At 27.2% G+C, this 14,281-nt stretch overlaps 1 protein-coding gene across 4 annotated transcripts; it reads right to left on the bottom strand.

Moving 5' to 3' along the window:
* Window positions 1–8,620: 8,620 nt before the first annotated feature.
* On the bottom strand, window positions 8,621–14,121 carry LOC114120860 (serine/threonine-protein kinase Pink1, mitochondrial). 4 transcript variants are annotated; one of them, XM_050197790.1, is made up of 10 exons: window positions 14,099–14,121; window positions 13,398–13,752; window positions 13,165–13,318; window positions 12,386–12,572; window positions 12,057–12,236; window positions 11,872–11,997; window positions 11,633–11,807; window positions 11,323–11,568; window positions 11,119–11,214; window positions 8,621–9,654 (listed from the first exon to the last, which is right to left on the bottom strand). In XM_050197790.1, the coding sequence occupies exons 1-10, from the start codon at window positions 14,104–14,106 to the stop codon at window positions 9,469–9,471; spliced, it is 1,713 nt and encodes a 570-aa protein (XP_050053747.1). In that variant the 5' UTR covers window positions 14,107–14,121; the 3' UTR covers window positions 8,621–9,468. The 4 variants fall into 4 exon arrangements, with proteins under 4 accessions (XP_050053747.1, XP_027838729.2, XP_050053748.1 ...); XM_027982928.2 differs by having other exon boundaries at window positions 13,398–13,879; window positions 13,952–14,099; XM_050197791.1 differs by lacking the exon at window positions 14,099–14,121 and adding an exon at window positions 13,952–14,092.
* Window positions 14,122–14,281: the final 160 nt, after the last annotated feature.

Below are 14,281 nucleotides of genomic sequence, written 5' to 3' on the forward strand. Positions count from 1 at the left end.
TATACTCTATATACATTGTAGGCTGTAGCTTTACTCTATTTCCACTTTCAAATATAAAGAATATTCAGGTTGATTCGTCAATCATGTTACTTGAATTTTTTACTTTAATATTAAATTTATTCAAATTCTCATTTATGGAATTTTTAAATATACTTAAATGACATAGTTTTAAATATTTAGATTTTTTATACCATTTAATAAATTTTATAGGTGATACAGACTTCTTTATTTAATCGGAATTAATAATCATATATTACGATTTTGTAATATACAGAAATAATTATTGTTGTTGATGTGCCTGTATATCTAATTCGATATTCGAAAAAATAGTTTCCGAGTTCATAGAACGTATACATAGTAGATACCTAGATACCTACTAAGTATAATAATCCTTAAAAAATATTTTACAAAAATAAAACAATTGCATAAAACAAAGTTGGTATAACCATAGAATAATGATGTATAAAATCGAATAGTATTTGAGTATAAATTCATTAAAAAGGTATGACATAATTAAACATAAATTATTAAATGATAAATCGCAAGATCAGCATGCTATTGGTATTCTATATGCGTATACATAATAATATGTTATATTTCCTGTGAGATAATAACGTTCCTATATGGAAAAGCCGTAGTCGGGAAGCGATTTTTTTTTTAAATGCGTATTTTATACTATTAATTATTATTATTTTGAAATCGGATATGAACGATAGCGTTACTAATTATCCATTTAGGACATAAAAAGACTTCACAAAAACGTCTTTTTATATACCTATATATATAAAAAAATCTATATATATTTTTATATAGACACACAAAATCGATTATGATTTATGACTAGATGTAGATATTTATAAATACATACATATTACATAATATAATAAGTGTGCAGCATTGACAATATATTATGACTTATTAGTTATTACTATTTACTATGGTGAGTTAATTAAAGCGGTGACGGACCGAATGGTAAAGGGAAGATAATATTGAAAGATCATTAAAAACAATGTCTGTCCCGTGTGTGTGCAGCCAACGCAATCGTTAAACGTATTTAATGAGCTGAAAACGAACCGAAATTTATGTGCACCCCCGTCACAACTCAACGGCAGTAGCGGCGTTTTTAATATTCTTATTCCGCCATGTATTCGTATAAAATATAACATACATATTATATTATATAGGTATATAATACCATTAATACCATATACATTGTGATGCTGTGCGCATAGTACACCGCGCCATCATCGGTCGTACCTACATCACTTATATGTATAGAACATAACAGACGATATTCCGCAGACACTGTGCTGGCATTTGGTTCTAATTAGACACCGGGGCCAATCTATGTCCCGGCCCTGAAGCAGTATGCTTTATACGGTCGGATTATGAATTGTGATCTCTGTGACCGTTATTATAATATAAATTCACCGCTGAAGATATAGAATATCAAACATAATATTATAATAATATGTAATATAATATATACGGAGTGAACCATTTAACTCGTGAGTTATTATTTTAGAAAACACCATACCTAATAAGTCTGAGCATTGACGAGTTAAAAAACCTTTATAATTTTAACTTTTTAATAAAAAATTTAAAAAAATGTGTGTATTAATTATTAACTTTTCTCATTAATTTATACTAACCTAATTTTACCGAGTTAAAAAAAAAAATAATTAACTTGTACAGCTTTAGAAAACAATAACATATTTGAAAGAATTTCTTTTAAATAATTTTAAGTCAATACGAAACAACATTTTTGGAGAAAGATATTAATTGTCAATAGAGTTTTAAAAAAAAAACTGATAAAAAAATAAAATTATAGTTTTTTTTTAATAATTACAGTCAAACTATTTGTACTAATGGCTTCTATACATTACTCTTGTTAAAAAAAAAATCAGTCTTGAAAACTGTAGTTTTTGAGACTTAAAATTATAATTAAAAAATATTCACAAAATCGTTATTAGTTTTTGAAATAATGAGTGTCTTACGTTAAAAGGGTCAACCGATGTATTTTATTTATTTATATTTTCGGCGATATATACCGATATTCATTTTCATCTACAATGAGGTATTAAGGTTGAAAAATTCACTAGGATTTTAGGCCTGGAACTTGAAAGGCTGGAATATATTGAGAAATCCTTAGTATAATAAGTTACTATTTATCAATCCTAATCATATATATGAATATTCAAATTTTCAAAAATGTTTTCCGAAATTCAATATTTTTATATTTTTATTCAATTTGAATAGAAAGGAATTGAAAGGAAAAATAGGGCGAGCTTGGTAAATCATCCTAATATACACATAGACAACCTAAAATGTAACAACCTAAAAAAAGTCAGAGGTTGATCAAAAGTCCATAAAAGTTAGCCACCCCTGATATAGACCAAACTATAGGTACTCAATAATTATTAAAAGGACGTCACACTAACATGTGTTCTTGTTTCCATTCTACAAACGTAAAAAACAAATTTCGGAGGCTTTTGTTGATACTATAATTACTATGCAAATTATACGCGTTTAGAAACTAATGTTTTTCTGTATTTTAAAATAAATATAACATAAGGTTAAAAATTAAAATATCAATAAAAAAAACTTCGAGATGCCATCGGGCTTAAATAATAATCTTATTATACATTTAAATTTTATAATTGATCAATTTACTCTAATTGAAGTTAAAGCATTTTATCTAATAGAAAAAGTATTTTCAGACACAAAAATAAATAAATAAAAAATACACATCATTGTAAGATCAACGCATTTTTCACTTTGCTCGGAATCTAAAATATACAAATATATATAAAATAAGAATTATCAATATTATAATATTATCATTCTACTGTGTGTATATATTATATATCTTCAAAATTTCAAAATATGATCAATCGTACAATGTGGTCGGTTACGTTTTTATATGACTACTGCAGTGCACTACACTTTATTTTATACCACACATAAATGTTGACATAAAAAGTATGTTATGGCAAAGGGATATTTTATACCCCCCTCCCCCCAAATGTCTTTCGTGTATAATGTAATTATATATATATATACCTATATATGCTGCATAGGCAGTAGGCTCGCGGAGAGGTCTGTCTCACGACCCTCTTGTGGGAAGATAGACTTATAGCCGTGACAGATGTTGGTTTTTTTTTATTATTATTATTTATTTTCTGAACATGACGTAACGCATTAATCTCGACGCCTTGCGACAATATATTATAATATATATATAATATATATATAATATTGTCACTGTTTTCTATACTACAACAACGTAACGTGAAAAATCATAATGAAATTTTATTTTAATTTATAATATATAGTTAACTGATTTTTCATACATGTAAGTAAATAATGGCCATATAATATACTAACCTAACCCAATTCAATCATATGTATACTCACATTCGGTCATACAAATATACATATAACATATTAAAATTATAAATGGTAAAAATAATTATCTTAGGGAACAATATTATAAAAATTATATATTTTATAGGTACCTATACCAAATACGCCTATCATTTAAATTTTTATTAATTTTGTTTTTTTTTTAACTTTAACTACTTATACAATAGCTATTAGCTTACATTAAATTATTTACTTTGAATTCATTTTTTTTCTATAAAGAAATTAAATTTTTCACATTTTAAAATATAAGTAAAAAGAAAAGCATATTATTATTATTTATTTTTTATTAACATAAAATATTCCTTTTAATTTAGACTTTAAAAAAAATGGAAACTATGACTTTCAAATAATTTCAATAATCATAAATGTATATAAAATGTAAGTATAACTTGAAAAGTAAATGAGATATGTAGTAAAATAGTCATAACTCAATATTTATATCAGGTGGATTTTGAATATTTTGATTCTAATTATTAATTACATGATCCATTTGATTTGATTATTGTATTTGTCACATTCTAAGTAATCCATAAAAAATATTATATTTTTTATTATTTTATTACATACAAGCAAACACCATTTGTAAATATTGACAATATTGTACACAAACACCTGTCATAAACTCATAAATACTGTTTTAAGATAATAATAAATGTACTCGTTAAAACTAAATACTTTATTTTTAAAACTGAAGTGAAGTTTTGTAAAATAAAGACAAAATATGTAAAATGTAGAAAACCGTGAAGTTTATAATTTTTTTAATCAGTTTGTAACTTAGATTTGTCATATTTATTTATGATCTACAATTTATGAGGTTATAAAATTATAAGACTACTTGTCTGTACATTATCTTTTGGATCACGAGTATCGGAGTATAACGGATGATGTATTGAGGTTCCATCTTAAGCATCAAGTAACTTATAAGAAAGCCTCATATGACTAATATTTTGAGACTATTTATAGTGTAGCTTCTTCATTGTAGTTTAAGGTACCTATTGAAATTTGACTAGAGATCAACGAAGTGCTTGATATTTAATATAATTTGTCGTAGTAACATTTGAGTAATTTTAATGTTCCATCTACTATACATTTTTTTCTGGTTAAAGCACGAACTATATTTATAAGGATACTTGCATTCATTTTTTAATCCTTAACTATAAAATTTTAATACTTCATAAATTTTAACTACAAAATAATTTTCAAATGCATGTAATTTTGACAATTTTTATCTTATGAACTTTAAATGTTTTTAAAAAAAAAATCATAGGTACTTATTTATCTTTAATATTTTAAAATTATTTTTATCGCTATAACAACAATTTATGATTTAAAACAGGAGTGGCCAACCCAAATGATCTTGCGGGCTACTTTGGAAATACATTATAATCCTGCAGGTCACATATAAAATTATATTACTATATTGCTCCAATATAAAAAAAAAGTAGAGTAAACATTTTAAACATAATTAATATTTTTTATCAGATATTCAGATTAGATTAGAATTATTACTTCTGTTGCGATTACGTTGTTAATAACACAGATAACGCGTTGTTCAGGCACATAGATAATAAATATTATCTATGTTCAGGCATTCCAGAATATTCTATTGGCACAAAAATAACTTTTTTTGTAAATATTTGAAAAATCTCGCGGGCTGCAAAACTTTCCAAGGTGGGCCGCGGGTTGGCCATTCCTAATCTAAAATATCTGGAATTAGTTTAATTGCGTCTATAAAAAGCTTAAAGTAGTTAAATATTTTGTACATTATACCATAAATAGCTGATTGGTAATTCTAATACAAACATTTGATTAAAATTTCAGGTATCTACAATTATTTATTTCTGAATTACCACTAAAATAAATAAAAAAAAATTGCTATTTACGTATGAATAGAGGTAGGTATCCGATTTCGTTAAAATTCAGACGCTCGTAAAAAAAATTATGAACATGATGATCAACTCTCTTTAATTTCAGTAATAAAAATCACGAAGAACCTTGTATTAAATTTTCAAATCTTAGGAATAAGCATTAAATTTTTAATTACAAAATATTTTATATAAAGGTGGAGAGAGAGACGAGTGTGCGACACGGACGACGGGCAGCATCGAAGAGACTCCGCGACGATCCGCACGGCCACCAGCAAACCATACGGCATACACACCCACGGCACGTCAACCATATACCCGATTCGATAACTTTTATACATTATCTAGAATGCCTGGTTTATAAAAACATAAGTCTTATTCATTTTTATACATTCTACTTTACTTAAATAGGGTAGATCTCTAGAATTAATATTACACACCAAGTTAAATATTAACGCGTCAATATAAACGTAACTTGTCGGAGAGAACGACCGATGGAAAGTAAGGACGTTACAGTTGGTGCCCGGCGCCTCCACCAACTGTAACACTTCCCTCCAGCAAACCTCCGGCAAGTTACGTTTATGCTAACGAGATTTTGAGAACTCTATCTCGGTGTGTAATTTTAATACTTGAGATCAGGATTATCTTATTTGAGTAAAGTAGAATGGTATAAGAATTAAAGAATGGATACGACATACCTATGTTTTTATAAAGCAGGCATTCTAGATAATGTATAAAAGTTACCTACCCGCATGGTTGACGTGTCGTAAGTATGTATGGTGTATGGTTCGATGGTAGCCGTGCAGATCATCGTGGAGTCTCTTCGGTGCTGTACTGCTGTCCGTGTAGTACACTCTGCCTCCACTCCTGAATCGATCGCTATTATAACATAGTCCGACGCGTGCCAGAAAACACTTTAGTCAGCAATCAGCTCCGTTCGCCATTCACACTTAGCATATTACATAGTAAGTAATACCCTACCTAAAGAGTACCTAACGTGTATGATGTCGATATAGACAGCAATGGTTACAAGTGCTTATACTTAGACAGATTCCGAAAATCGTATTGATTTATAAATTACAAAAATAAATGTTTATATTATGTTATTTAATTGGTTTTTATTTGATATAACTTTATGTATAATTAACACCAACACGTAATTGTAAAATTAATCTATGTGGCTTGTGAAAATTGTGACTTTATTGTATTGATACTTCGTTTTAGGAAGTACCTATGGTGGAGTCAATAATGGTTAAGGGGAAAATAATTTTGCTATGATATACATAACAGAATAATGATGGCATATGACCACGACGTATGTTTGACCGCAAAAACTGATTAGTATACCTACTGCAGTTATGCAGTCAGACATTTTTAGTTGTCGGATGACCCGGATGGGTAACCATTGACTTATACTAAAAATATTAGGCTGTACAATGATGTGTGGCATAGATCTGGACTAGCTATTTTTCGCGTTGTACGTTGGAATTTTAAATTTCGTTACGAGAAAGTTTCTCCAGAGCTCTAAAGTCTAAAGTATTTAAAAGAGATCAATTAAAAAATGATTTTCTATCGCTATATTATGATGTGAAGAACGAGAAGGAATTTTAAACAATATAATATATGCGCTATAGCGCATATTCGCGATAAGACACATCATAATATGCGATCATCACATTTTATTGATTTAGACCTTGAAATTATTTCATACACTTTTAATTAATTCAAATCAATATAATTTATTTTATCTAGTAAATTATATACCTAAAATAAAAAAAGTAATAAAACGTAAAATTATACAAATTCTATTTACCTCATAAATATTGCTGAAATATTATATTTTAAAAGAATAGGTATTACTTGTAATCGTATAAACGAAAACGATGACGTTTTATTATCATATACATTTTTCTTCGATTATATACACCAGCGGTGGCCAACAAGTTTAAAAATAAGAAATGTATCATATAAATAATAAAAATATTTATATATTATTGATGATTAACGACTTAAAAATACACATAGGTCCATAAAAATTGGCCATCCCTAGTATACGCTATACCTTTTACTCAAGTAAATAATAAAAATATTGGTATTGATTTTAGTTTAATTTTCAGTAAGCTACGACGTATTTAATTGGAAAACAGTAACTGCTTAACCAGGTCTTTAACTAGGTAGTCGATTAAATTATCTAATGGTTAATTACCTACCCACCTAAGGTTAACTAACTACAATAATACCTATAGCAGTTAAAACTAAAATTGAAAAAATGGATGAGTATATTTTTATTATTATTATTTATAACTTATAAGATATATAGGTATTCCTCACATAATAAGTATAACTGTTGGGTAGTTCCTTAAATCATGTAATTCAAGTTAAAAAAATCATATATATACTACACATACTGAAAATATGCTTATTGTAAAATTACACTTACAGATTGTGCATTATCTAAAATAAATGTTAAAAAATAAGACATATTAAGCTTGCATCAATGAAAATCATCAATTGAAAAATTATGTAGATACTAAGGTATCTACATACAAAGTCCAACTATCTACTTAAGATATTTATTAGAGCACTAGCTGATCTGCTGAAACAATTTAAATAGATAGATACAAGCGGAACAGCCCAGTGTGAAGGGAAGCTGGAAAGTATGAGCTTAGAAAATATGAAGCCATTAGATAATAGGCATTGCAATAAAATATTATTAAAGTCGTAGTTAATATATTATGAACTAGCTGATCCCATGCACTTCATTGCCTGTTAAAAATACCAATTCTATATGATTCAAACTTTGTTTAATTTGTTATGTAATATTCGGTTTAACAGTGTTCAAAACTAACATTTTCATTGACCATTTTGAATCTCAAAAAACTTGTGCAATTTTGTAAAAAACTTTCTTATTGCACACTAAATTTGTGGTACGAATGTACTATGAAAATTTGCGAGCCTCATTCTATCATTGATAAGGCTCTACGTTTTCCTTTTTTCAAATAGGTGGATTTTTTATTACTTATACTTAATATGCAAAAATTAGTAAAAAAATCAAAAATATTAACTGCTGAATGAAAATTTACCATGTCATGCACGAGTCAAAGAGTAAAAATTTTTTGTTGACATTCAATTTACTAGAATATATATCTATCATAAATGGGTCACAAACTCACGAGTCAATGAGATATGAACAACTCGTACATAAAACTATGGACTAGATTAAATTTTAAATATATTATTTTATATAACTTCACTTAAAACATGTTTGAAATTAATTATTATCTACAAACAGTTTTTATGAAAAGTGTTAGTTCACAATATTAACAATAACTATATAATAATAAAATATATAATTTTTTAATAAATCACTTATAACACTACAAATTCAACAATTAAATCAAATGAATCATATAATTAATAATTAGAATTCATCTGAAATAAATATCATATACAAATAATTTATTATAATAAAATGATAGTTAAAATATATAAGGTTATTGTAAATACACCTACTCTCAAATATTTGATGATAAAAAAAATGACAATGTAAAGGAAGCCAATAATAATCAAATAAACTTTGTTGTGAACAAAATTATATCATTTATTCTAAGTATGTCTAGTGTATTTACTATTTAGTAGTAAGTAATAAATAATTATATTTCATATTTTTTTGTCATATTTATTTTGTTTGTACAATCTGTATATTTTTTTTTTTTTTAAGTAAGCATAATAAATAATGGTTGTATAAAGGAAGAAATCAAAAGGTTTGGTTGGCTTGATTGAAGAAACTATTCAATAATAGTACTTTATGGCATGGGCGAGAGAGGTAAGTTGACTAGTCAACTATTAAGTCACAATAATAAATTAAAACTTTTAAAGAAGCTATAAGAGATAACTCTGGAGTTTTATGATACGAAAAAAATTAATACTTGTAATTTGTAATATCCCTTTGCGCAACTATTTTGTATCTAATGATAACAATCCTAGTCTATATACAATAACCTTTATATTTAAACCATAAGTAAAATAAAAAAAATATTTCTTTTTTTATAATTTAAACATTTTAATACAGGATAAAATATATTTTGATATAATACTATTGTATCAAAAATTGTATACACACGACTAATACCCAAAACCCTTTTATTAGTATAATAACTAAAATAGCTTGAAAATATTATTCTTGTTGTATAGATTGCATCCAGTACAATGCATTTTTTATTTCATACAATTTTGCTCTATGCAAAAATGTAGTGATTAATTGATATTCTGTACACGTGCGTTGTTTAGTGTTTAAAGTTGACATCATTGTTCCTCCTTCACATAACACCTTTGTTGTTAAACACAACATCCATTGCAGCACCTAATAAATAATTCAGGTTTTTTAATGACATTTTACATTATTATAATACATTTTTTTAAACACAAAATGAATTTTAATTTTTATAAAACATATCTCATATAATATCTATGTTGGTTAGCAACTATTAAGAATAAAAATTGTAAATGTTACATTATCGTCATAACTTTAAAAGTAATTTTTTATGTTATTAATATACATAATAAAGCATATTCAAGTTTAATGCATAAAGATAATAGAGACCATATAGGCCTGTCAGTTACTATTACCTAGGTAAAATCGAGTTATCATATTTAATGATTAAAAGAAAAAATGAAAATCAGGATTATTGCAAAAGGACATAGTTTTAGATATGGAAGAATTATTTATGAAATTAGAATTAGATGTGATGTAGAAAAGTGAGAGAGATCTGTGATGATGAAAACATGTTAACACTACAAGTGATTTAATAAATATAAAGTGTAAATGTGATAAAGTTGTATAAAAATTATGTATCTACTAATCATTAGTGACCAAGGTGAACAAATTTAATTGTGTGCAAATAGGACCATAAGGTGATTTAGTTTAAAAGTTAGGAGGCGATATTTTTGAACTTGTTCAACTGACTCATATTGTCAACTAAAGTAAGGGATCTAAATGATGGAACTGTTTAAAATAGATCTAATTGGAGCTGTATAGTATAGAACTTCAAAAAATTTGAGTTCACATTAAAAAGAGTAGTTTTTAATAAAACCTAAACATTTTGAAAATTGAACCACAGAAACTCAGATAATGTAAGAAAATGAAATGAAAACTGTTCACAGAAAATATAGATTCAAGTGAATTATATTCAATATTAAATAGTAATTTAACTGAATAATGAATCCTAAATCTCAAAGAATTAAATGTAAATATATTAAAAGTTATTTCTGATTTTACTATTTACTAAAAGATCAAATTCTTTTTTGAAGATAATGCAATTATCTATTGAGAAAATACTTGTAAATAATTTTAGGTAGTAGGTCAAGAATAGTAATTGACAATTAGCTGATGATATAACTATCATCAATAAAAATTAAGAAAAAAAGTAGTGACAGATCATTTAGCAGTGTACCTGAAGGAACTAGAAGTAACAATTTTTGTGTTAACAATGCAGCAAATTTTCAGTAAGTATTTCATTTTAGAATATATTTTATTATAAAGAAATATATTATTTAAACTGTATGACATTGAAATAGCAAAATCAGTATTTATAGAAAGAGATTCATAGAAAAGCATGAATGACAGTAAATATTTCATAATAAAATGAGAAGTCTCAATTATGTGTAAAACTTAAAGATACAAATACATCAATATTAAATATTAAACATAAACATTTTCAAGGAGAATTGTGAAGTAGAACTTTTAAATAGAGTTAAGTTGTTTCTTGAGTGAACTAATAAATTAGAATTTTTAAAAAACATAACAATATATTTTAATGTTATATACCTCGTTACTAGTTGGCATCACATATTTTGTAAACCATGATGATGGTGCCCAAAGATATATTTGACAAACTGTAGCAGCAAATGATACATCTAATCTCTAGAAAATATAATGTATACATCTGTTAATACAAATTATAACAATACTTGAATAAATCGTACAAATACTGATTAGGCAATAAAATTTAAAAGATTTTTTCACTATTACCTTAGATGTTGATCTTTGCAATAGTGAGCGAATTAATGTTTGTATAATTAGTGGTATGTCACTACTAAGTGCAGGGAGATCTTCTTCCTTGTATGTAGAATTGCGCAACAATGGAGGTTTACCTCTTTCATAACTATAAAATGGATTACTACCGGAAAATATTTCATATGCCATTGCGCCAACTGCCCATACATCTGCTTTTGAATAATCAATATGTCCAAATGTACCTGGCCGAGCAGTGACAACCTGAAAATTAAATAAGTATAAACAATGGAACTTATTATTAGTACCAATTTAACTAATTTTATACTTCTGGTGCCATTAATGCTATATTTCCTCCACGATCAGTATCAGCAGTTTTATATGGTAGATTAAGTCCATTATCTTTATCAGCAAGACAACACCCAAAATCTGTAATAACTAATGCTGGACATATATCATTACCTTCGGAGACATCCAATAAGATATTATCAGTCTTCAAATCCCTAAAATAACAACTTTTTGATATATATATTATAATTAAAAAGAGAATATTTAAAATATTTATACCTATGTGCCACATTTTGATTTGACAAATGAGAAACAGCTTCCAATAATTGAGCAAGCAGAAGGATTTTATCTCTAATTTTTAGTGATGGCATTTTAGATAAATATTGTTTCAAACTCATGTCATACCTAATTCACAAGAAAAGTGAGTTTAAACTTTAATAAGTAATTAAATAAAAATATTTTACTTTTTCATCACCAGAAATAGACTCATGTTTCGACCATAACCTTCTGGATTTATTCTAGTTGGTAGAGCTTGAGGATATAATGTATGTGAGTCAATCAACTCTGGTACATAGTCCGCAAAGCACAAATGCATCATAACAATATTTGGATGTGGTGGTAATTTAATCAAATTATGATCATAACTATATAAAAGGAAAATTTAAATTTCTTATTATGTACATAGTAAGTAAGCATGTAACTTATTATTTTCATATCAAAATTATACTTTTTCTTTTTAAATTACTGACTATTTTCAAGTATTACATAAATAAAATCTAAAAATAAACTTAACCCAATAAGCCATTGCTGATCTGATCTAGAAAAATTATGTTGCACACAACGAGATGGAACTGTTTCTCTACTCATGGCACGTAATATTGACATAGCATTACTCTCAGCATCATAATTAAACATCATTTTCACAGCCAAAGGATACTTTTTATTTGATGACTCTTGTTTCAAAAATGCATTACTAGGATCTGTAAAGTAAAAACAATATTTTAGAAAAATAATTCACTTACAAGTATATTGTATAATAAAAATTATGCATTTATTTATTAAAATTATTTTAGATTCTGAACAAAGTAATAAATGTATTGATTTTACAATAATGTATTGTTTTGTGTGTGTGTGTGTGTGTTTTTATCAATGTAATCTATATACAGTTCACTTTTTAAAACATAATAGCTTATTTTAAGCTATAAATAGACTTATAAATAAAGCTGACAACTGAAATTTTCGATTTTTTTAAGTATTTTTTTTTTTAATGTCAATAAAAAAATGTTGAATGCCCAAAAAGCTTGAAAAATTAATACAAGGTTATTGTAGTTAAAAATAATCAAAACTTCTTAGTCACAATTTTTATAAGTTCAATTTTTTATGAAATATGTCAAAATCGCAATAATAATTATATACACCTATTTTCTTAATAGTAGTTAATTATTCTAGTTTTACATAATTACTTATGAAGAGAATTATTGATTTAACAGTGATAAATTGCAAGATGATTTGACTTAATAATAGCAAGTATTAATTATACATAACTGATTAATAAATGTTAAAACTAAATACCTGTATCCTCTTCAATTTTTCTTGCTTCATATACAACAGCATTATTTCCCTTAGCAATAACTGACCCTAATTCAAACTGCTTCAAGCCCAAAGATGAATTTAAATTCAAGCGTTCAGCAACTATTAGGTTCTTTTGCATGCGACCAACTGCTTCCTATACAAGTCAAAAAAACATAACGACTAACGAGTATATATTTTAAACAGTTCATACTCGATATAAACAAAGCACTTACTCGAATTTCCCAGCAAACACCTTCCAAATGATTTTCATTAGTTATCAGACCATTACCAGAAGCTAAACTTATTCCAACAAGAGCAAAAAAAGGTCTTGAGTTACCATACATGAGGTGCCTGGCTGTACGCCTTCGTAAGTCTGCTGATAGCGAGTTAGTTACCCGGCTTAGCAGATTATCGACGAACGCTCTCCTGGCGACGTTCCATCGGTTCTGCCAACCAGAACTCGGTGAACTATTATGATTAACGATGGGATTCAGCGCTTTGGTATGAACGCTCCGAGGTGCCACCTTAGTGCGCACCAGTAACCTGATGTCATTGGTACGGTTGAAGCGCAACAACGCTGTACCATTTCTGTAAAATACGCTGACCGTTAGCCGGACAGACATTCAAAACACTGACGAACACGAACAGTACTGTCGTTAAGAATTGTGTAAACAACGAAACGCATCTGATGTAGTGATGTTTAGATTCTGAACTTCTGAAGTTACAGATACAGTCATGTTTTTAAAAATAGAATAGAGTTTTTGATGACATTGATTTCGCGACTCACTTAATCTGTTTGTTGTTGTAGGTAAGGTAGACCGTTGACGTATTTACTATTTAGTATTTACTATCTAGTGTTTACTGGCGTTTGTCCTATGTAGTTTGTAGTATGTAGTATAGTTTAATAGTTAAAATAGTTTTTTGTTACCTTTACCTTAACATAAACAACACCAGATGAATAATATGCAGCTGATATTACTCACCGCTGATAAGGGCAAACATAGATTTTGATAAGAAAACTTGATACAAGGTGATACACAGAATGACAGAACAAAACGTAACGATCATCGTGATTGGACCTTACATTATTTTCAGTATAGGTATATCATGGCTAAAT

Source organism: Aphis gossypii, chromosome 1 (assembly GCF_020184175.1).
Source record: "Aphis gossypii isolate Hap1 chromosome 1, ASM2018417v2, whole genome shotgun sequence".
NCBI classification, from domain to species: domain Eukaryota; kingdom Metazoa; phylum Arthropoda; class Insecta; order Hemiptera; family Aphididae; genus Aphis; species Aphis gossypii.